General features: G+C 38.1%; 1 protein-coding gene across 13 annotated transcripts in view; it reads right to left on the bottom strand.

The window, feature by feature from the left end:
• Positions 1–1,040: 1,040 nt before the first annotated feature.
• Ccdc82 (coiled-coil domain containing 82) overlaps positions 1,041–26,041 on the bottom strand; it is a 37,349-nt gene continuing 12,348 nt past the window's right edge. For all 13 annotated transcript variants that reach the window (XM_076926084.1, XM_076926085.1, XM_076926082.1 and 10 more), the window contains 5 exons: positions 22,243–22,335; positions 17,615–17,739; positions 14,835–15,005; positions 10,205–10,390; positions 1,041–2,392 (listed from right to left, as the gene is read on the bottom strand). In XM_076926084.1, the coding sequence (XP_076782199.1) occupies positions 2,324–2,392; positions 10,205–10,390; positions 14,835–15,005; positions 17,615–17,739; positions 22,243–22,335 (644 nt within the window). In that variant the 3' untranslated portion in view covers positions 1,041–2,323. The remainder of the gene's footprint in view (positions 2,393–10,204; positions 10,391–14,834; positions 15,006–17,614; positions 17,740–22,242; positions 22,336–26,041) is intronic.

Raw genomic sequence — 26,041 nt, forward strand, 5'->3', positions numbered from 1 at the left:
TCATATACATCATCCCCATCAATACTTAAACATTCCTGGAAATACATATTAGCTTTATCCAGTTCCTCATTTAGACGGTAAGGACTTTTCAAGATGACTTTTTTCCACATCATATAATTAGGAAGGATGATACCAGGACTCTCCAGACCCAGACTCTCTTAAGCACAGGGATTGCTACTTTAATGTTTTGTGAGGGGCACTACAAGCAGGCTCAACTAAAGGGATGTACCACTGCCCAATGCTCATTCTGGAGTCTAAGCAGGTCTAATCCTATCCCAAGATTGAGTGTTGGGCACAAAATTCCTGAACATGAGAACAGGCACATCAGGAAATTCAGTTAATACACCCAACAGCTCATGAAAGAATTATTTCTTGCAGGTCACCAGACATATTTTAGGATCTTATCTTCCTTTTTTTTTTTTCCCTCTGGCTTCTTTTATACAAGTCGCCCCCATCCTGACACCCTCCCATACTCCATCAGTTCTCCTCAAATTCTGCTTTGCTTCCTTCAGATACTGCCCCCTTTCATTTTTACCTTTTGGACCTGGCTACATTTTTGTTTTGTGGAAGCGAATTAGGGACTGGTGCTCCATGTGTCAGGGAACTCTGAACAGCAGTAGACATGTAACAGACATGTCTGCTTCACTCCCTCACCTCAGCATCCTTGCACCTCCTGTCTGCCCCTTCCTTTCTTTTTCTTCCCTTCTCTTCCTTCCATCCTTGTCTGTCTTCCTTCCTTCCTTCCTTCCTTCCTTCCTTCCTTCCTTCCTTCTTCCTTCCTTCCTTTCTTTCTCTTACTAGATTGAAAGATCAATAGGAATAATTATAGAAATATACTTCAGAAAATACAAACTCATCTCCATGTAAGGACTTGATAAAATGTAGTCTTATGTAATACATATATGAAGGCACATGTCATGAATCACACAATACATGAAGCCAGCTAAATTCAACCAATACTTCCAGAAAAACAAAGCAAAATAAAATGCCACAGAAGAACAGGTCTCATATTTAAGAATTAAAAGATACAGAATACACACTTAGACTCTGAAATCATTTTACTTTATTGCATTATGGAAAAAATAGGATGTGCAAAGTAATGGAGGCATAAAAATGAGCCTTCAAAGATTTTTGGCTGAACTTGTCTGTGAGATCTTCAGACTAGAACATATACATATATACACACATAGAGAAAGTTATGGTTAAAAACATCATAATACATCTCAATCTTTGATATATTGCAGATGAAATTGTACAGAAACAAGAACATTATACAGAATTAAAATATATATCTCAAGAAGTTCTTCCTGAAAGACTCTGGGGACAATCCATTTATTTATTAGGGAAACTGTAGTGGAAGGAAACGCTTCTCCACCTGGAGTAAATAAGCTATAGTCTCATTCTGAGGCTAGGATAATGAACACATGGTAGTCTGAAGCTTCTTCCATGACTCACTGATTGAGAAAACAGTAACTAGACATTTATTACTTAAGATTACTTAATATTGCCAAGGGGCACAATACATATAGATGAGTCTCACTATGTATATACACACACATACATACATACTGTGAATGTGAAGGTGCATGCGTGACTGTACGGATGAACGTGTGGGCACATGAACACTTGTGTCTGCATGCATGTTGAGCTCAGAGGATAGCCTTGGATGAGCGTGAGTGTACGGATGTATGTGTGGGCACATGAACACTTGTGTCTGCATGCATGCTGAGCTCAGAGGACAGCCTTGGATGTCATTTACAAGCACCTCAGCCCTTGTTTTTCGAGACAGGGTCTCTCACTGATGAGTAGGCTGGTGCCTGGTCAATAGGCCTCAGGGATGTGCCTTATTTTTGCCTCCTGGCAAGGGGATTACAAGTACATTCCATCATGTCTGGCTTTTATTTTAAATATGGTCTGGGGAACTGAACTCAGGTCCTTGTGTTCATAAGGCAAGTACTATACTGACTGAGCCATCTCCAGGTCAGTCCAAATATACTGTAAGGCAGCCTGTGCCTACTAAACTGACAGGACGTGACAGCACATTCAACTGGTGGTCATGTGTGAGAAGAGCATCACTACATGACTAAAACACACTGAGGGCCTTCTGAACCACAAAGCTGATGTTCTCCATGTAAATCTATGAAACTGCGATTAGGCTTTGCTGTGGCATTTCACGAAATTCAGATGAGCATAAACACAAGCTATTTTGCCACAAAGACATACATAGTATATTCATTCAACCAATGATTCATAATACAGAGAAACAAAACTCATGATCTTCACATTTACAGGAATTTATAAAATCTTCTCTGAAGGAAGCATGCTATAATTCAAACTTCTCATCTTGAAAATAATCTGCAGAATTGAGATAGTCCTGCAGTTGATCATATTTCTGCATAAACAACAGAAAAATTAGTCATTTTAGTTAGTCACAAAAGCAAATAAGACAGACCTTTATAACTAATGAAACACATATCCTATGGTAACTGGAAACAAAAAACACTTAATTATAAATAGAAGCATTTCTAACTCACAAAACATTGGAAAGAAATCAAGTAGTAGCGTTATTGATTTCATACATCTTACAAGTTATCATTGGAATCATAGCATGAATATAATTCAATAATTAATCCAGCAGATGTTTGTGGAACAGGTGTGTAGTATGTGAACACTTTCCTACTGTGACTGTTGAAGGAGTAGAACTTTGAAAAGACACTTTCCCTACCCCTAAGACGAGATACTCAGAGCAAGCAGCACCACTGAAGTGAGGGACAGAAGAGAAACTGTAGTTGAGGTGACCTGGAAAATGTGACATTTAAGTTGTTTTAGACAAAAATATTTGATAGGCAACATTAGTGGTAAAGTGACCGTCCCCTCAGCTCAGGAGGTTAAAAGTTCATCCAACAGTACCATGACAAGGGAGCATAGAATTTGATAATAATCTGATGTGTTCTGAGACAAAGAGAACGAACCAAAGAAATTGAGGTTGAAGAATAAAAACCATGAGAAACTAGGTTATGGATTGAGTAAAGATTTGACAGGCAATATGTTGCTGTCAAAGATTTGGGAGCAGAGGCTGACCTTATTTGAAGTACATGTTCAGAAAGTTGGTTAGCTATTCTATAGCTGTCTGGAGTGAGTTAGGAATCTGTGGTAACAAATTAGGCAATGTGGACTCAAACCTGTGAGGCAGCAATGGAAATGGAGGGAAAAGCATAGGGTGGAATATGTTAAGAGATGCATTAAAGGTGCCCTGGAAGTTTCAAGGTGAAGGAGTACAAGACTAATGGCAGGCAGGGCTCTCAGAAGCAGACCAGGGAGCAGAGATGACACATGGGCCCACAATTAGACAGAGACTCCAAGTATTTATATCAGTTGAGGACATTCAATTATTTAATGGTTTCCTGGTCTGCTTTATGAACTCTGAGAGAAGATCTCACTGGCCTGAATTCTGTGATGACAAGGATTCATGGGAGGCATATGAATACTGTATTTTCATCCCAGGCAAGGTCATGAAGCCCATTTTCATAACCTTAAGATCTGTGATTGCAGCACATCCTCAAGAAAGAAGGGAGAAGAGAACAAGACAGAAAACATTGTTAGCATAGGCCACTCCAGAGTTCTCTTGGTTTTAGTATATGCAAATAAAATTCTTTATGATGTGCAACCTACACCTTAAAAGACTGGCTGATTATTTTAGCTTTATATTGTTATACTCGATTATTTATAAAATGTGTTTTGGAAAATTAATATGTATGTCAGTATACTAAGAGAAGCAAATAACAATCTTTGCTTGTTCATATTACAGATACCAGTTAGTAGTAGCTGATTACTTTCTAATTCCAGTCCCTAAAATATGCCACAATTCACATGTTCGAAGCCCTAAGTATTGCTCAGTCCCTCCCTATTTTATAGAGGAGCAACAGACTTGGAGAGATCAAGTAACTTGCTTTCACATTCCACTGTTAGTCAGCGTCAGGGCAAACATTATAGGCACGCTTTTAACCTTTATAGGATGCTGTTTAAAGTTTTAAATGGCAGGGGTGGGCTGACAGCTATTCTGAGAAAAAATGAAAAGCACAAAGGGAAAGTGAAAGGGAGGAAAGGTCATTAGGACCACTCTGCCATCCCCTGTGCCTGAAGATGCAGCTACTGAAGCTCATCAGACCCTTCGGGAAGCCTGGGCCTTCCATTTAATAATGAAGAGCATTCTCATATAGTACCGGGGGGGGGGGGAATGGGGTAGGGGAAAGTAGTCAGGTTTCTTTAAAACTCTCTACCCAGATGGATCATAAAGAGACAACACAAGGGAAAGGACGGGCTGAGGGAGCTTAGAGAGCCAGAGCACAGCATCCAGTTCAACAGAAGCTTTGAAGCTGCCATCCTCCATCTTTAATTTACTTAAGAGTCAGTCAAGTTTTAAAATGTTAGATATTTAATACCCTCAACAAGGAGTTCCATACAACTGGTCTTGGTAAAGCCAAGAACTATGCATTTTTTTCCCCAAAGTTCTAGATGACTCTGACATAGGTAGAGTTTTCTTTTGTGTGTTTTATATTGAAAAGAATATATATATACATATTATATAAATATATATAGTATAATGTATTTAAATATAATATGTGTAATATACAAATATGTAATATATATGTAAATATATGAATACATTATATATATTTATATAATCACATTTCTTCAAGATAGGGTTTCTCAGTGTACCCCTAGCTATCCTGGAACTTACTCTGTAGACCAGGCTGTTCTGGAACTCACAGAGATCTGCCTGTCTTCTGCCTCCCAAGTGCTGGAAATAAAGGCATGCATATGCCACTACCCAGCTAAGTGTAATATTTTGAGAAATACCAACTTAAAGTGTAGAAGAAGAAAAAAAGAAAGAACAAATATGTTGAAATAAGGTGAAATGAGAAGACTTATTAAGGAAACTATCTCATAATTTGAAGTTCTTATATATGTAATACATTATAAATTATTCTAAATACAACTGTAAAACAGAATTGATACTTTTGTGTATATATTCATGTGTGTGTGCGTGTACGTGTGCATGTGCGTGCATGTGCGTGTGTGTGTGTGTCTGTGTCTGCCAGAGCAGAGGTTGATCTGGGATATGTTCCTTAGCTGTTCTCTACCCTGGTTTTCGAGACAAGGTTTCTGATTGAATCTGGTGCTCACAGTTTGGATGGCCAGCAAACCCCAGGGCTATCTCTGTCTCTGTTTCCCCAGAAGGCATATAGCACTGCACTGTTTTCTTAGGTGGTGTGGGGATCAAATTCAGGTTCTGACGCTTGTGTGGCAAAGCACTTTACCTACTGAGCCATCTCCTTAGCACTCTGACTTACTATCTTCTCTTCCTGGTACCCATGTTTCTATCAACCAATCCCCAAAGTCTTATTGTCTACCCCGAGGAAAGACCATCCTCATGTGTATTTGCTTCCTAATGAAAGAGAATTATTAGGCATATTAGAGTCTTTTAGAATGGCATGTATGTTTATGGATTTGGGCTTAATTATGCTTTCCTTCTTGTGTGTTCTTTTCTTATAGTAAAGCTAACTTGGTAGCTCTTGACTATTGGACTGAAAGAAAAAGATTCTAGCACAATAAGCAGGAGGTAAAAGAAGAATGAAGTTTGGTTGGCAGGTCTTTAATCTTTGGCCAAGCATACTGAGAGATCCTGAAATAGAAGAAAAATGCTTGGAAGAGAGGGGACAGGTAAGAAGTAGAGTGTCAAACACAAGCAAGAAGCAGAGTAACAGCTTGAGCAAGACAAGAGGATAATGTGACATCCTGGGACATGGGAACAGCCAGCGTCACAGACTGTACTCTAAGAGGAAGACTAAATGTAGAGACGTGACTGACTACAGCCAAAGTATGCCTGTGTCACAAGTACATAGCCCTGTCTCGCTGTCTCACTGTGCCACAGATACACAGCGCTGTCTCACTCAAAGGGGCAGCCAGGCCGAGAAACTTCGGAGCATTTGACAAATTCCGGTATTTTATCAAAACACAAAAAAGCAATATATGTATTTATGCTGGATACACACCCTTTGGTTTTTAGGGACTCTTTGGAAAAGTCTATAGGCAAGTATTTTTAAGTTCAAATATCTTTTTAAAGCTGAAAATTCAAGAAAAAATGAAGTTCTTTGCTGCCTTTTTGTGAAAACATGCTCCCTGCTCTAAGCATAAGTTGTATTCCTTTAACATCTAACATTAAATGTTACTCATGATGGAGAATATAAGGTTAGTTTTCTGTCATCTGGCAGAAGCTGGAATCATCTGAAACAGGAGTTCTCAATTCCTGAGAAAATGCCCCCATAAAATCTGCCTGTGTGCAATTCTGTAATGCATTTAAAAAATATTAAAGAGTGATGTGGAGGGCCCAGCTTGCCTCTTGGCAGATGGTCCTGAATAGAATAAGAAATCAAGTTAGGCACACCATGGAGAGCAAGCTGGACATTAGTGCTCCTCCATGTCTTCGGCATCAGTTTCTGCCTTGAGTTCATGCCTATGCTTCCCTCAGTGATGGATTGTGGTGGACTTGGAAGATGAACTAAACCCTTCTCTCCCCAAGTTGCTTTAGGTCATGTGTTCATCACAGCAATAAGAAGCAGCTAAGATAGAAATTTCTGTGAGGCTTGGGTATTTTTGTGATTTTTTTTTTTTTTTAGATTATTCAGGCCTTTGAACTTAGGGCTGGAAAAGCTGCTAAGTGTTCAGAGACCAGAGAGCTGTTGTGTAGAAAACTGGATGAATGCTGAGAGCAGTGCAGATGCTGAAGACCTGGGCTGTGACACTTCAGAAGGAAATTTGCAAGTCCCTTAAAGACTCTGTCAGAGCCGTTAGATATTGTGAATGAAGAAGTCATGGTCCTGCTTAGCTGGGGCTAAGGAAACACTTGTGATTATCAAGAGCTCTGATCCTTTGAAACGAGACCTTCACTTGCTGGGTCAATGGATACTGGTTATCCGTGCTGAAGAACAGTGATTGAGACCAGCATCATTGAGATGCACTCTTGTAGGAAGCGTTTGCTGCGGGCCAGAACACAGAAGAATGGTCTAAAGGGGCCAAGGGGGTACCTATTGTTGGTAGCCAAACTTGGTAATGTTTAAGAGTCACACAGATAGTACTGGTTCTGAACACATGAAGGGGTCATGTAACACACACGTAGGAGACTAGAATGTTGAGAGCAATGCAGAGCAAAGCCACAGCTGAGGCTTTGTACTGTGAAACACTACTGGTGAAGGTTCAGCCTTGGTTGCAGTAGAAGCCCCAGGATTAAGGGAGAGAGAGGATAGAGAGAATGTGAGGCTTGGCACCATGTGGCAGAGTAAAACATTCCTGAAGAGCCCAGAAGAGGCTATTGGCAAAGGTACACCCCTGTTACTGAAGAGTCTCCAGCATATTGGAGATGACAATAGCATGGGATGACCACCAAGGAGAGAATCAAGCCTAGGGTAGAGATAGCCAGAGCTTAAGAGATAAGCTGTGTATACTGTAGATGGCTGTTCAAGCCCTTTGGAGCCCAGAAGATCATGAGTGCCAGGAGCCTGACAATAAGCTGTACACTGATAGACTGGTTTTGTTTTGGTTTGATATACTTTGGTTCCCTCTTGGAGTAAAAAAGTTATGTGTGGTGATCTGAATAAGCTTGGACCAGGGAGTGGCCCTACTTGGAGGTGTGCCCTTTTTAGAGTAGGTTTGGCCTTTTTGGAGAAAGTATGTCATGGTGGGTGTGAGCTTTAAGACTCTCGTTCTAGCTGCCTGGAAGCAAGTCTTCTCCTAGTGGCCTTCAGATGACAATGTAGAACTCTCAGCTCCTCCTGTACCATGCCTGCTTGGATGCTGCCATACTCCCACCTTGATGATAATGGACTGAACCTCTGAACCTGTAAGCTAGCCCCAAATAAATGTTGTCCTTATACAAGTTTCCTTGGTCATGGTGTCTGCTCACAATAGTAAAACCCTAAGTAAAACAGTATGTAACTGATTTTTGACTTTACAGAAGCCTACAGTTAAGACTTGAATTAAAAAAAAAAAACCTTTGATACTTTAGAGAAAGTAGATATTTTAAGGAAACTGATCTTTTATTGTTTGAATTTTTAAAGACTATGGAATTCTTAAAAGTTAGAATTATGATATTAATATTATCATGCAATTTGGGGGGTAAATAAGAAAGAAAAGTTTGTTTTAATAATTATATATTTGTGTGTAAGTTGGCAAGAGACTGATTCTGTTGGGCAGTTTTATGTCAACTTGAGAGAAACTATAGTCATTTGCAGAAAGGGACTCTGAGTTGAGAATATGCTTCCACGAGACCAGCCTACAGGCAAGTCTATAGAGCACTTTTCTTGATTAATAATGACGTAGACCCACTCACTGTGAGTAGTGTTCCTAGGCAGAAGTCCTGCATAGTATAAGAAAGCAGGCTGAGAATACAGAGAATAAGCCAGTAAGCAGTGCTCCGTCATAGCCTCTACTTCTATTCTTTCCTCCATGTTTCTGCTCTGACGTCCCTCACTGATGAGTGTAACCTGAGAATTGTAAGCTTAAGTAACCCATTTCTCCCCTAGATGCTTTTGGTCATAGTGCTTTACCATAGTAATAGAAACCTAACTAAGAGAACATAATTTTACTTCCTTTCCTTAAGAATGTTTTAATTTCATATTCCATTAATGATCCTAAACTTTGTTAAGGATACTATAAAATACATGGAAGTATTTGCTCTGCAATATTTCCCTGCAAGAAGTTGAAATTTCTCCACATATAAATATATGTAATTATTACATATAGTTCACCCACAGTGTACAGACTGGAGCTCTAGCTGAGTGGTACTGCACCTTTCTAACATCCACAGAGCAGAGGGTTCAATCTCAGGTACTATAAAAATGGGGAAAGGAACATATTTATAAATGTGGTAATACCAATAGATTTACTAATTTCACTATTGAGTTGGTATCTATTAAAGGCATCAAAAAAAGCACTGAAGAAGTTCAATGTCTCAGAAAATGAAGTCAGGATTACTAGCCAGTAAAAAACATAAATGGGCCGGGGAGAAAAGCTTGTGTAGAAGAAGCAAAGCAAACTGTGAAAATCTGAAGAGAGTGAAAGGAGAGCAGGCAAGGTCACTGGATGGTGGGCTGAGGTAGGAGAATAACTGTCCAGGAGAAAGAAACTGTGATGTCCTTCTTTGTAGCAACCCCTCTAAGGAACATGATGGGCCCTGAGATGGGCCTGTGCAGCTGTTCCCTGTCTCTTGCTCATAAAAGTTTATTTGCTGTGTTTTCTTGCCTCATCTTTGCTTTTTACAAATTCCCTAGTCTATAACCCAGACAAAAGCTATCAAGTCAGATTCTTCTGTTCTTTTCTTTGCAGGATGAAATACATTATTGATCCAAATTTCCTGAGTAATTTCTATTTGCTTTTTCTTGCATATCCTCAGGACTAAACCTGTTTCAGAAAACTCCTATCATGAGGATTCTTTCCACAACCTAATTCTAAGGGATCTGTGGGCAGAGCAGAGCTTCTGGGCTGACAAACAAAGGTGGGTCCTATACTTTGTTCCCCCTACAACCCACATCCAACACCACACATGACAACGTACCCTGGAATATAATAGTTGATGTTGATTCCCAGTTTGATAGGACCTAGAATTATCTAGGAGACAAGTCTCTGGGAACACCTTCGAGGGATAGTCTAGGCTAATTAAGGTAGAAGAGCTACCCTAAAGGTGGGCAGCATGATTTTCTCCACTTGGGTCCTGGACTGCATAAAGAGAAAACTAGCTAAACAGAAGAATTAATCTCTCTTTGCTTTTTGATTTTGAAAGAAACCAGCTGCCTCGAGGTCTTCCTTACCACGTTAGACTATAGCACATACTTGTAAGCCAAAATAACCCCCTTTCTCTTAAGATACTTCTGTCAATAGTATTTTATCCAGCATCAGGAAAAGTGACTTAACATACAAGTAAGGCTTACATACATAAAAGACAAAGGACAGAGACTTTTGTCAGTATTATTGTTCAATATGATCTATACAATGAGGTGAGAGAATTCATGGAACATCAGGGCATCTATTTAGAACAGAACATGATAAACATGGAGGGAAGAGGCAGCAGAAGAGGACACATAAGAACAGCCACACTTCCACACTTAAGCCTTCAGACTCTGTAGAACAAGGCGGTCTACAAACTTACCTTTCTAATCCAGCCGCTTGTTTTTGATTGACTGAAGACCCTCTTTACTGAATCTTTAACCTGTTCATCTTCAACTTCTTCTGTTTTTGCAATGGAACAGCAGTCTTGGTACAGTTTGAATTTAAAATGCTTTAGTTTATGATAAATTCTGGTGCGATTAGCACATATTCTGCCAACAATAAACACCTACATTGAGAAATAAATGTCATTACCTCAAAGAAAGTAAATAATTTCTGATTTTCAGATTTTCCTTAATGGTAGAATCTAAAGCATATATTTTTCACTTGATTGAAAATTTAATAAATGATCCCTTTATCTTTTCTTGTACAATTAGTCAACAGAACCTGTACATCTACTATGCTTCCAGTATTGGGCTCGTGGCGAGAGGCACAATGACAATTTACCTGTGTTAGGGAGCTTAGCATCTTAGGAGAAAGATGAATGACTATAAAACTCTCAGGATGCTACCAAGTGAGCATACAGGTGCTAAGGTTGCTACCAAGATGTCTCAGCAAGGAGGGAGGATCACCTAAACCAACACAGACAGGAGAGTAATCAAGCCCGTGTTTCTTTGTGTGTGAATGAGCCAGAAGACAATGCCAGGCACCATTCCTCAGGCTCCACTACTCCTTTTTTATTTTAGGTAGCATGTCTCACTAGCCTGGAGCTTCCCAATTAGGCAAAGCTTGCCAGGTTTGTTTGACTTAATTATTTGTTTTTAGTGGATGGTGGAGTTTGATTCCAGCCCTCATGCTTGCTGTTTTCTATTGATTGAGCCACCACCCCAGCCTCTGCCAGTGGTTCCTGCAGTCCTGAAAAGTTATCTGAATTTGGGAATAAAGAAATTGCTTGTAAGGCGTACTGATGGACACACAGAAAAGCAAGAGAAAGCATGCAGAGTATGGCATGTACACACGTTCTATGTTTTAAATGCCCAGATTGTGATAAATTTGTAAATCTGAACAAGAACTAAAAGTGGAACACTCTTACACAAGGGTTAAATGTTGGTAGTTGTTTACTAAACAATTTCCAAACATAAAGTAAAAATGTTCTTTGTATGTATGTAAATTTTTGGCTTCACCTCATGTGTTGCATATAAATTAGACATATTAACATTTTATTGTGTGCTTTGATTGTATGTGAGCTTCTAGGACTCTATGATGCACATCTGCGAAATCAGTCAACCAGACCATTTCTCTGTCATGTTTTGATGGTTATGTTTTATTATACAGCTAAAATAGAAGCAAAGATGACTCTACTGATAAATTAAATATATCTTAATTCATATTTTTCATACTTTATAAAAATACACCAGAATGAGCTCTAAACATCTTAACATGATCATATCATATAAGAACCTAAGAATAGAACTGCCTTCCTAATTTAAGAATTTGTCTCTATTCTCAAGTGCACCAGTTTGGTACAAGCTACATCATTTTTTAATAGTCATCTATGCCATATTTTTATGAAGCCACAATGCAAAGGAATACAGAAATAATGATGTTGTGTAGAGAAGTAACAGGCGGGAGTACACTGTCAAAAAGGAATCCAAGGGATACAGTGAAGGCTGGACAGCAGCTGGGTTTGATGGATATGTAAGTGAAGCATTTAGGCATTTCATCATGTCCTGTGACTTCTGAATAGACATGAACAAACATTTATTCCTCCAAGATGGAGCACTCAAAAGCAGAACAAAAAAAAATCGTGTTACCTAAGTCTAATACAGTGGGTTTCCTGGACCTACAGACAAGAGCACAGATGAGTCAAAGGCAAGTGCAAAACTGAAAAGGCCATTCCAGCACGGGTGACACGACAACTCACTCGTAAGAACGGTATTCCTAATGTCCCCTGCACACTGGACAGTCAAGCCAACCATTCACTCATCATCCATCCTACCACCGTTTCCTTCCACTCTGGCAACCGTTCCTGCTTCGATAGCTTTGGGAAGGGGTCTTATGAGTGTGTAAGTTTCTTTCATTTCCTAAGTTTGATATAAGACTTGCTTTCTCCTTCAAGGAGAGAATGTTCTTGTGGTCCAATGCCTCTTATCCAATATAACACTGCTGAAACTAAACTACTCATTCCATGAATTGGCAAATCTATCTTCCATCAAAGCATATCCTTTCTTTCAAATAAGCTAGTCTCTGGCAAGTCAGGCAAAAAAAAAAAAATATCAATAACAATCAGTGTTTTACTGCACCCTCAAAAAGATCCCCAAGAAGAGTTAATTCTAGGCTTTCATTTTATATAACTATAGGCAGACACAATCAAAAAGTAGAGACATTGCTTTCCAAATAACCCGAGGGCAGTGTGTGGAGGTGTGGACAGTCTCTTTAAGCCCCAGAATATAAATATATCCATGTTTTACTTTCTGTGCAGGCATGGACACAGTGCTTCAATAGGATAGAAAATAACTTTGGTAAGCGATTCTTTCCTTCTCTTTTCCTCTTCACCACACACAGATTGTCTTTACTGAAAGACTTGAACAGAAAGGCAAGCTGGGGTAGCAGGGATGGAAAGCGGGAAGCAGGGTCTGAGGAAATAATTCTTCCTTCAAATAAAATTTATGCACTTACAAAATTTTTGGACAAATATACGTTGTTTACTTAAATACTGGTGCTTAGATTGGAGGGAAGATAAATAGAACTCTGACTCATTTTAATGACTTGATCCGTTTGTCACATTCAAAATAACTCCACCCTTTTAGAAACACTAATCAAGATTTAAAGAAACATACACTGAATTCACACAGTGTTTTTTTTTTTTAATAACTACAAAAATATAACCTGAAATCTGCAAATCATCACAGTTGATTGACTAGTGAAGCCCCAGGTATCATGATAGTGGTAGACTCTGGTTATATGTTCAATGGAAACCATTGAATACTATGACAAAACATCATCATCATCATCATCATCATCATCATCAGCAGCAGCAGCAGCAGCAGCAGCAGCAAACCTGTTTTAGTGGTTTCCTTAAATTGTTTCTGTGTTGTGTTTATTTGAAAGTTAATTAGAATAAAATAATTTTATTTTTAAAACAAAATTTACTGAAGAAAATTTATTTTACCTTGCATCATTTCAAAACAGCTATAACTATTAGTAACAATATTATCTGAATGACACTATATCCTGCCACACATTCTTGTGTAGCAGACTCTCATGTCACTATTCTAATGGCTTACGTGGAAGGTTTCCACTATTTTGTACCCCACTCCACTCCTTATTAATAATGCTTCAGTGAACATTGTGATCATGCCACTTGCTTTTATTGAATTGATGCTTACAGGGCAAAGTTATAGAAACTACAGTGACTCTAGCTATGTAGTCACCTGTGTTTTAAAAGCACACCCGACTCTTCTTCTTCTAGAAATCTTACTTTTCATAAGCCCTCAAACTTCTAAGCTATGTTGGTTATATTGTCTTTCAACAATTGACTTAAAATATGTTGGCAATTTATAAGCTATCAATCTGAATATTAAGTAGCTTTGCTTTTATGTTCTTAAGTTGGGAATGAACATTTTCTTAAGTATTTAACTCCAACCGCCAAGACTAAAATCTCTGAATGAGTTTTCCAATCTTTGTTGTATTGCTTAGTGGGATCTGGTCAATTGTTGCCCAATCGTACTCAGGAATCATATTTCCAGTACTTTATATGTCCTCCACTTTAGTATTGGAAGATTTAGCAACTTCGGGTCTCTATCTCATCCAAAACATATATCCTACAAAGACATGCAGTGTCACCAGAGGAAGTTCTCAATATATTTACAAATGCACTCTTCTTACAAGGTAAGATTAAAAACCACAGATTCTACATTTTTTTATGAATTCACATTATACTGTCCCACTCTTGTCTATTAAATATTTTTAAAATTTTTTGGTTTTATTTTTTGTTTGCTTGTTTGTTTGTTTGTCTGTTTGAGCTGCAGTTTCTCTGTGTAGCCCTGACTGTGGACCAGGCAGCTTATGCTTGCTTCTTTCTGCCTCCTGAGTACTGGGATTAAAGGTGTGTACCACCATGCCTAGCAATTACTTATTCTTGAAATTATTTTTCTTTACTCAAATTTAACAGCATCTTAATCAGGAAAATAATTGCTCTAGACATTGAGAAACCAGATATTGTCTAAATTGAAGTATAGTGAATTCTCTCTGAATTCTCTCACTGTATGATAAATGGGCATCTTCAACTACTTACCTATAAACTACTAATTTGAGTGCTACCTGACACAAGGTTTTAACCTAGGTCATATTCTTCTTTGAACAGCATAGGCAGCCTTGTTCTTCTCTTGCCCCAGTGACTGTCCTTATCACGCCCATTCTATAATAAGACTTACAGAGATGAAGAATATGCACTGATTTCACCTCACTGAATTAGGGGGTGAATATGCTAGCTATATCACATTTTTCATCTTCAAAAATTGTAGCCTAAAGTTAGGGATGTATGTTTGCTTAGAAAGCTGAGACCCTTAGTTTAATATCAGTGGCATATTAAAAGACAGAAAATCAAGTATACCATATTTCCTTGTATTCTTTTCTTTGTAGTGTTCTCTCTATTTGTGAGAACTATCTAGAGGACAAGCTATGAAGCCCGAATTTTCTAAACAGCAGAGAGAGAAATTAGTAAAAGATACCTGCTTGTCATGTGACATGAAGTCATCTGTTTCCATCGTCCTGGTGTTGTATAACTTTCCCGAGAGATGCACTGAGAATTTACAGTGGCGATGCAACCCGCAAGCCTGGCAGCCACAGTCTTCGGGACTCTTCGAAAGGATGCTTAAGTTAGAGTAGCTTTCAACCCGCTCCTGACAATTAAATACAGGAAAATTAAATCAAAAATAAATGCTTCCAAATTAGAACTCATTACTTTAAGAAGGTATTTCTAAGTTGAAAAAATTATTAATCATGGCAATAAAAAAAGACGAAGAAAAACAAGTGAGTACACTTTCTCCACTGTGAAATGAAGGAGAGAATAGTTCTTTGTTTCATTTATCTCTTACAAATTACTACCAAGTAATATTTCCAATAGGCTTTAATTTACTTCTTTTCCATAGTCTCATCTCTAGTTAATATCAATGAGTTATTAAGTAAAGTAGGAAAATGAGCAACAAAATATCAGAGTAAGTGAAAGTGGAGCTCATTTAATGTAATTAAAATTTGAAAAAGTTACATTCATTCTTCAGGGCATGAGTTAAATCACATTTTCCTGAAAACATTCTGGAAATAACTTAATCCTCCTATAGTCACCTGCTTTGTCGTGTGAAAATAAGCATCTCGCAATTACTAATGTTCCATGTCCAGCACTGATGGACCATCTAGTATTATCAATGAGTGAAGCATTTGAGAAACCCTGGTCCGCAGGAGCGAACTCTGTCAGCCATGAAGCCATGTGTATATGAGTAACTGCTTGGCCCCAGCCTGTGCTGGTCCCCATTGTTGTAGTAGCAGTGTATTTTAATATCACACTTGAATGAACACACTGAATATATTCTAGCATGGTTCTTAATCCACATTCATTCCCTACAGCAGTATGGATGGTACACTGGTCCTTTTCATATTGTGTGATCAACAGCACTGGTCTGATTTACCTGTCACAGTCTTCAAACTTCGCAGCATGTCAGTAATAGACTGAAATCCAGACTGCTGTTCTCTGCTCTTGCCTTCCTGCTTCTGTGGTGCTGTGTAGCATAGTGTGATGAAAGCTCAAACAGCTTGGTTTCCTGAGTGACCACAGTGAGCAGAACACTCTTCACATAGGAGTGACACAGACACTTTTCCAGGTCACATCAGGGAGCTTTCTTCACGTTACTTTATCTTCTTCAGTATAACTCAGTATACCCTAAGATCTTACTGGATCATCTCTCTCATAATACGGTGCATCTTGTTATTTCACTGTGAGTTTTCTAAGTTCACTGTAGCTTGCCAGTATGGCCATGCATAACATTACATAGACCCAAGAGTCTTGGCATCTATTAAATCCTGGCCTGTGAAATCACTAACTGTGGGACTTTACATCCAGAGTACACTTTCTCCACTGTGAAATGAAGGAGAGAACAGTTCTTTTCGTTTGGACTTATGAAATACATTTCACATGCAAATCATTTGTCAAATGCTAAATGTTCTTTAAAACTGTAACATTTTTCTGTATATTAAAGGAAATAATATAATGATTTTCTGCATTTTACCTAAATAAACACCTATTTCCCTTAAAAGTAGATATTGTTCTGTATCTAAGGAATAAATTGGGGATCTAATGGTGTTAAAAATCTAGAAATAAAAACATACATATGGTAGTTCTAAATTCAAGCCATCTTTGAACTTGAAATCTTAGAGTCTGTAGCCCCTGACAGTCCCTCAAACCGCGGCATTTCCTATCGTCAGGCTTACTTTGAGTTGAAGAGTTCTTGATGAAACTCAGTTTTCTGAAGTAAAGGAGTATAGAAGTTAATTTAAGTGCTAGGGGGATTTTAAAAATTTTGAATGTCTATTATTTACCACTTTTCTTCTTATTAATCTTAGAAAATTGAATATCAAGGTCGGGGTGCCTTTTAATATAACATAGTTCATGCTCTGTCAATTAGATACACTAAAATACAAATCTGGAAAATAACATATAATCCAGTAATTCAAAATTTAATAAAGTTAAAAATCCCCAAATGTCTAGAATATAAAATGTTAAGTTACAAAATGATGTAAGTCAGTTTCCATATTGAAATTAAATATCCTAAGAGGGACCTGAATTGATGGCTCATGGGTAAAAATGTTGTCACATAAGTCTGATGACCCGAGTTTGATTCCAGGAGCCTACAGTGTTTGGAAAATAACAGCTCCTGAATGTTTTTGCCTGCCCTCTGTGGACTGTGGCATGGATAGGTCCTCATTCACACACACATCATATACTTTTACATACCCTTCAAACATATATACACAGTAAAATATTTAAAAACAGTAGAAGAAATGACAGGCATCTCACAAGAAGCAGCCTCATGGGACACACTAATTTGGGAAATATTGCTGTCTAAATTCCCACCTTGAAAACCTGACGTATAAATTCATGAATTAGTGCTCAGAAAAGTGCTTCAACACACAGACAGTTCAAGTTAAACATTGCTTTTTCAAACTTTTTTGTCTATGTGACTTTCTTCTCTGAAGAAGCATCTTATAAGACAATCTCCTTATTTTAAAATAGGCTAAGCCTTAGAGATGCTCTGAAATCATTTCAAACCACTTAATTATTGAAGATATTAGTGTGGATACTTAAAATAATTAAAGCATTTAGAAGAGATTAAAATGTTATTATTTAATATAGCAGAAGGCCTATGCATCAGAAAATGATTCCCTCTGGTGGATATTGGAATCTTGAGAGGGCCACTGTCCCTATGTTTGTACCAGAGATTAAAGGCAAACTATATACCTTATATTGCTCTTTCCACCGACTTCTAGAGACTAAACTCTCTAGACGAGGTTGAATAAAGCGATTATCCAAATAATGAAGAGACGTCAACATATCTTGTGCATAGGATTTCTTCCTGGTGCCATCTGTGAGCAGCAGATGAACAAAACCAAAACAACACTTGAAATACCGAATCAACTGAACACTATGTTTGAGTTTTAGAAAGATGGCTGAAACTATTTTAAATTAGAAAATACTTAATGAAATAAAAGCTTCATTTCATGAAAGCACAGGGGCAGAGAACAGGGCAGAGTTTCAGTCATTCTTTCATAATCCTCAGACTATCTATCTATCTATCTATCTATCTATCTATCTATCTATCTATCTCCAATAGCACAAGGAGACACATGAAAAAACTTACACAGAACATTTAACTCTTCCTTTAAAACCAATCTGCATGACCACTTAAGTACTGATCCCATTTTTAAGGAGCTCTGTAGCTGGTCCCATCCATGGATCAACCCATGGATCTTGCCATCACAATGGAAACATCTTTTTTTTGCCTTGTCTTTCCCCTTATTTCCTCATAGCATACCACATCTTATTTTTGCTTTCCTAATTTGATTAGTATTTTGTTCTCAATTTATACATATTTGTCATGGCCTATGATACTAACCTTTCTGCTCTCTTCAGAAATTTCCACGTGAATTTAGTTAACAAATTTCTCAAGTTTTAATAAGTTACTACAAATGTAAAGACTAGATGATGAATTAAGAGCCCCCTTCCCACTATCTACTTCTTTGATGTCTTCTCCCCTCCCTGTTGACTCAGTGCATAATAATGATAATTGGTCTTCCTAGTTGTTCTTCCTATGGCCCTAAGCATAAAACTGATGTAGATACTACTGTCCTGGTTTTGTTTTGTCAACTTGACACATAACTCTCTAAATACATAATGAGTTGTATAAAAAAGTAGGCTTAGCAAACAATGGAATGTAAGCCAGTAAACCTCTGTTTGAATTATTGCCTCCAGGTTCTTGCCTTGAGTTCCTGCCTTGACTTCCCTCAGTGGACTATGACCTAGTATATACAAGCCAGTAAACACTTTCCCCTAAGTTGCCTTTGGTTAGTAATTTTATTGTAGTAATAAAAAAAACAGACTAACACAGAAATTGGTAGCATTGGTAAAATATTTCTTTGATAGAACTGACCATGTTGTTTTGGAAGGATTATGGAGATATTTGAAACTTTGGGCTAAACAAGAGCTTAATGGGCTGTTCTGTGGGATCCTGATAAGAATCTGAGATAATGTAGATAAAGATAAGAATGCTGAGAGTAATGTAGACAATGGGGGCCTGGTTTGTGAAGATCCAGTGTAAGAATAGACTCTTTTGGGGCTGTCTGAATAATGCCTTGAGTCAAGAATCTGTAGTGCTGGTCAGCTGGGGCTGAAGAATTAGATGTAAAAAGGAGACCAGTAGCTTTTGGGAAGCATTTCTTCAGGCTCAGAAGATATGATCCACAGTGGGCCAAGGGTATACCCTGTATAGGTAACCAAACTGGATAATGAACAGGAGTCACAGAGGCAATACTAGTTTTGAAGGCATGAAAGAGTCAGAGGGAAGCTGAAGCTTAGCACCATGTGGCACTGGTAAGAGTCCTTGAAGAGAGCCAAGGAAAGGCTATTGGCAAAGATACAGACTTGTTATTGCAGAGTCTCCAGCATACTGGCGAAGCCAATACCATGGGATGAGCACCACAGAGAGTAGCTAATGTAGAATAGTCAGCCTGAACCTCGGAGACAAGTTGTGTGTACTGAGGATAACAGAGCCAGAGAATAAGAGTTGTTCAACCCCTTTGGAGCCCAGAAGATCATGAGTCCCAGAAGTCTGCCACTGAACTTTAAACTGGTAGACCTTGGTTCTGGTTTTATTTGGTTGTGAATATGCTCTGGTTCATCTCTCTTGGAAAAAGAAAATATTTGACTTGTCTTTTGATTTTGATGTTACAGGAGCCCACAGCTTAGAGACTTTGCAGTTTTAAAGAGGCTTTGAACTTTGACAGAGACTTTTAATGTTTTAAAAAGACTGAAATTAAGAATATTTGAATTTGTACAGACTGTGGGGATTTTAAAAGTTAGGATTTACTCTTTATTGGAATATTGATATTAATATGAGAACTTGTAGATAAACAAGAAAGGAAAGGTATGGTGTAGTGAGTTTGGCCTAATGATGCCTGTAGTCTAATTTTTGTCCCTAACGCTGCTATACAAGTGTCTCTACACAGCTTCTGGGAACTTGCCCCTGGTTGGTTCTGATTGGTAAACAAAAAGGCCAACAGCCAACGGCTGGGAAGGGCAGACAGAGGCAGGTTTTTGGAATTTCCCAGGAGAAGAGGAGAAAGGAGAAGGGAGATCTGCCATGTCCAGAGAGTATGGAGGAGAGGAGAAACCCCAAGCCTGAGAAGGGTACAGGACAGGGAGGCATAGCTGCCATGTGAAGGAGCCAGGAGACTGCGACCCTGAGCATGGCTCAGTTGGGCAGCCCTCTGGGTCCAGAGCAGCCAAGATAGGACATAGAATTAGTAAGAAATAACTCAGGATTAACCACGTGGAGGTTAGGCAGTGAGTGGCCCAGCTACTGAGCTGTATAAGGCACATTAAAATTAAAGGCTGTGTGTGTGTGTGTCTTCCATTCGGGAACATAAAGCATTGAGGCAGGTAGTGAACCTGTTGCAGGGATTTATTAATTAACAATATAATTCAACATATGGTGTAACAGTAATATACTGGTGTATCAAACTGATAAGGGGTCAATTGTCCTGGCTGGTGTTTGTCATATGTTGGGAGAAGGAAACTCAACTGAGAGAATACTTTAATCAGACTGCCTATAGGCATTTCTAAGGGCATTTTTTGATTAATAATGAAAGTGGGAAGGCCTACTCATTGTGGGTAGTGCTATTCCTAGGCAGGTAGTCTTGTGTTGTATAGGAGAGCAGGCTAAGCAACCCAGTAAGCAGCATTCCTCTATGTCCTTTGTTTTGGTTCCTGCCTCCATGTTCCTGCCTTGGCTTCCCTCAATAAGCTGTGATCCAGTATATATAAACCAAATAAACTTTTATTTCCCATATTGCTTTTTGTCAGTATTTTGTATCACAGAAATATAAAGCAAACGAATATTTACCTTACTCATTGTTTCTGTTTAAAATCTACTTCTTTATTACATTCTTTGACCAATCTATTCAGATACCTACATTTGCACATGCTATAATATATTACAGTTTAATCTATCTTTTCTGGCTAGATGCCAACTTGACACAAGTTAGAATCATTTAGGAAGAGGGATTCTCAGTTGAGAAGATTACTCTATAAGACTTGCCTAGGCAAGTCTGTAGTATAATTTCTTAATTAGTGATTGATTTAGGAGAGACAAGCCCATTGTGGGTGAGGCAACCTCTGGACAGGTGGTATAGTCCTGGGGTGTATAAGCAAGCAGATTGAGCAACCCAGGAAAATAAGCCAGTACTCAGTATTTGTGGCTTTGCTTCAGTTCTTACATTAAGGTTTCTGCCTTAACTCCCCTCAGTGAAGGAGTGTGACCTGAGAGTTATAAACTGAAATAAACTCTTTCCTATTTAAGTTGCTTTTGGTTATGGTGATCTATCTCAGCAGTAGAAACCCTACCTAAGACTCTGTCTGTCTGTCTATCTGTGTATGTATGTATGTATGTATGTATGTATGTATGTTTGTATCTATCTATCTATCTATCTATCTATCTATCTATCTATCTATCTGACATCTATCTAAGAGACATTAGCTTTTCTTATTGTTCAAATCTGTACTCTTTATTTCCATAAGAGGTACAATCTAGTTTTTAGCTCACATATTATGCTATCTACTTGTTTACTCAGTGTCTGATTAATTTCAAGCTACACAAGGTAGGACTCTAATGTCTTGAAGTCATTACCAATCCTCAGATAATACCTAGATCATAGATGGCATTCAAAACACATTTTTCTATAACTTATGAATAAAATCTTACTTAAGTACTCATAGGTATTCAGCACAACATATACAATCTATGAAATGTCAGACTCTGTGCTGGAGATCTGTGTATGTTTAAAGTTTAATTTCTTATACTCTAGTAAGGAAAGAAAGTAGAGGTTCACTTTTGACACACTACAAGACTTCGCATGTATGGGTACACCCATACTCAGGATGAGACTGGCGTGAGTGAGGCAATGAAAAGTATTCACAGCTTTCATAAGTTACCTAGACTATCTGCAATTAACAAAAAAGAATTCCATTCTGATGGAGAACAGAATGGACCAAGGCACAGAAGCAGAAAACAGCATGTGTCTGTTGGTAAAGTTCAAAATCTTAGAGGAACTGATAACATGAATGTTGAGGCACCCTTATGTTTTAGGGGTGTATATTTGATATTCTAAAATTTCCTGTAGACACTTTGGGAGCAATGACTTGTCACATACTTGCCATCTATATATCTCAATTAATATTAGCAAACTGTTTAAGTGGAAAGATTTAAGAATGGTTTGTCTTGGCTTTGTTTCATTTAATTTCAAAAGCTATTTAGGAAAATTAAAAAAAATAACAATAACAACAATAAACATTTTAGTGATACTAATACTTACCATACAAACTTTCCAGAAAAGATCCATCAAAAGCATTGATCAGAAGAGCCTTCACAACTATTTCAAAGTGAGTATAATGATCACTAAAAGAATCTGAAATTAATTTAAAGCAATTATTAGGTCATATCAGATAGCACTATACAGTGACTACAACAGGTTCCCTGCTAAGAAACTGGTAGACGTTTCACAAAGTTCACTCATTCTGAATCTAAAACGGTCCCAGACTTACCAAGGGAAAATTCTTTAAACTACAGAGAGATACACTGTGAAAAATCAAAATAATCCATGTCCACTTGAAATTAATTATCAACTACAGTGAATGAGAAAGGCAAGAGAGCTTCCCAAGTAGACTGTTTTAATTTGCTTTAATCTATAATATGCTACATATGACATGGTCCAGGAAACTGCTACTCACAGAAACCTCAGTGGGCATGACAACCCTATTATTCTTTACGCTGTCACAGATGTAGGCTTTTCCACACTGCTTTAAAGAGCTATGCCGTCTCCTTCCCACGCTATGCCATATAATGCCATTATATCCTCTGTAACCCAGCCTCAGACATGAGTTCATCATAGTGACAGGCCAGGTAGCACTGCTGTTCCTGTTACTCTGGAGCTAGACTTTACTATGGGCCATGGAAATATTCTCTAGGAAGTTCTTCCTCCCATGATTCAAATGATCATCAAAGAACATTCACCCTGCTGGAGGTGCCTATGAACTATGACTGGAAATGTGAAAAATGTTTAGCTAGGGCCTGAGTAAAAAATGTAGGATATACTTTTAGAAATCATGAACATATCGGGGTTTTTCTTCCAGCTGACAAAATGAATTGAACATGGAAAGGCTGTTGCACTTCTGTTTGCTGGAAGGACTATGTAAGGTTTTCGAGGCCTTCAGGGAAATTTCAAGTCTCTGCTCCTTCCATGGAGCTGCTAAAGTACTTTGTACTGGGTCTTAGACTTTAGAGGGTCTATCACCATTGAAAATTCCAAGAGGAAGGCTGTACACACACACACATACACACACACACACACACACACACACACACACACAAACACACACACACACACACACACACACCAGTAGCTTCTAACAAAAAGTAAAATACAGTAATACTTCAAAAGAATTATCCCTCTAACTAAACTAGGTAAATAATTTTGAGTTAAATTCATCCAAACTCCTCCTAACTCTTTCAAATTATATTAAGGGAAAGCTCTTCTGGGGATTATTAACAGGCATGTTGGAAAAATGTTGAACTCACTCACTTTGGGACTGTGTTTAACCATAAGGCAAATGAAATGGAGCTTTCTGTCCCTCACTGAACATGCTAGTCTTGAAAGTGCTGATGACCAGTGTTATTCACTGGCCATGAAATTGTAAGAGCTGCAGCAACATTTCAAAGGCTCTAGAAGTTCTTCAGGGATAAGAGGAAAGGCAAGGACAGAGGTCTACCATCTCCTGTGTGTTTTATTTTCTAACAACACTATCTTTCTCCTAGCCATGCTCATAAGAATCCCTCTAGAAAGAAGGTTCTGGTTTCACTGTATTTGAGTGAATGGGTGGGCAGTGCTGGAATAATGTTCTGATATCTCCAACTGAAAAAAACAGAGCTGAGGAAGTAAATACCAGACGTCACTCAAAACACTTATGTGCACTGCCTTATTTCTAAAGAGCTAACAGAAGAGATACTTCCCTTAGTTTATTTTTAGCAGGCATAACTGAAAGATGATGGACATTTTCCTAAGGTCATATAGCTAAGTGTTGGAGGAGGAGTCTCAAGCTGTCTCCTCTCCAGTCTTTTTGTTTACTTTCCCTGCATAGGTGATAGATTTGGTATTAGTTTTCAGACACAGAATTGAAATGAGAATTGGTTAATATAAAACTCTAATTTCTCACCTATTAGGAAAAATGACAGTGCTCACTGACAAAGATCCCTAAGATCACAAATAAACAGAAAAGAGACAGAACTAGGCTAGGAGCTCAGGATTCTTTCAGGACTAGTTCTAATTCCTATACTGAACAAATATCTGTGCCATAGTCTTGGAGATTTAGTTAATCCCTATCCCCATCCCATTCATCTCTTATTGCTTGGTAAAACTGAGGTTTACACTCAGGGTCTCCTACATGCTATGCATGTACTCTATTATAGACCACGGCTCCAGTCTATCATGATCATTTCAATCTGAAAAAGGATAGAATGTCAAATTTATTATGCATGATTTTACTTTTCTCAGGTAGCAATCAATTCTTCCATGTTCCATCTGATGTCTAAGTAGGCTGTTGATTTTTCTGCATCCCTTAACCCCATGCACATATGCTAAGATTTTGTTTGAACACCATGTGTCCTTCCTACTGATCTGGATGTTCTTCTCATGTCAGTTCTGCCTTGTTTTATTTATTTCAACAAAATGATAACTTTTTATATCTTAGAGTGAAAAATCCTTTCAATTACTATGTTTTCAAAGTTTACTTTATTCTCATGTACTTGTTCTTCTAAGTGAACTTCAGAATTGTTTTGTAAAGTTGAACCAAAAGCTAATTTTAGAAGAAAGACCTCTTGTGGTGTATATATTACTTTCAGATCATCTGTGTCTCCTCACTCAAGTTGTCTTTCTTATTTCAGAGCAAGTGTGTTTTTCTATCTACAAAGCCAGCCATGTTTGTACATTTGGGCTTAGGAACTGCATTTTATTATCAGTGTGGGAAGAATTTTCCTTAATTCTATCATTTAAGTATTTACTGAGATTTGTATACTTATTATTATTTTGGTCACTTTTCTGAGATCTTTTACTAATTTTAAAATAGCTTCTTTTGGATATCTGTGGAGGATGAGCCTCCTAGAATACCATAGAGCTGGAGATGGGTCCTGTGAATGGGTTCTGATGACACTATTTCTGTTATCTCTCCCAAACCTGGCCTCTCTAGCACTAAATTTATATTCCAAGGAGCAAGAGAAAGTTAATACTTCTCCAGGAAGAAGTGCATACCTTGCTGACATGTTGTTTCATGGAGTGAAAGCATACACTTACCATGAGGGGTAAAGAACTAGAGGGAAAACTGTCTTTTTAACAGTTCTTTAACCATGCATGCACATGGGGAAGGAAGAATCTGGGTGGAAAACTCCAGCAAAAAAGTAAACATGCAATACTGGTCTTAAACTATTCATATTCTTCCCTTATCTTCTGTATCACTGGTTAAGTTAGAAATTCATTGATTGTGGTTATATGCACATGATGACATACAAATATGTTATCATCCCCAGTGCAAATGTCTTTTCAGTACTAGCTCTCCATCATCTACTTTACAATAAACTCATCCTAAGCAGAATTTTTTTCCCAGCATGGATAACTGGGTTAGTGTACTTTATATTGTTTTTGTTCTTTTCTAAAACCATACTGAATGAATCAAAGGTGTCCCAGTGGAGGGTCAGAATGAAGGTTGAGGGTCAGTTGTCCATCAGCCCACTCTAGTCCTCCCTATCTCCTCCAGTCACTGAGTTGTTTTGGCACAGCAAAGGATATATTAAGTGTCTACTACATTCAAAGGACACAACAGTAACAAGAAGTGGGGATAATGTGAAAACTACTTGAATACACATAATCCGGGCTGGGAATTGAAATTAAAGTCAGTCAGTCTCTCTCTCCGCCCGCCCCCCCCCCCCACCAATGTTAGAGACCTGTAGTTTTATTTGTTTTTACATTTTAGCACAAGAACATTTGAAGTAGGAAAACTTTCTGTTCTTTCCATTTCATAGAAAGTGTCTCCAGTGTTTCATTATAAATAATGTTGGTTCTCACT

Source organism: Arvicanthis niloticus, chromosome 27, assembly GCF_011762505.2.
Source record: "Arvicanthis niloticus isolate mArvNil1 chromosome 27, mArvNil1.pat.X, whole genome shotgun sequence".
Taxonomy (NCBI): Eukaryota; Metazoa; Chordata; class Mammalia; order Rodentia; family Muridae; genus Arvicanthis; species Arvicanthis niloticus.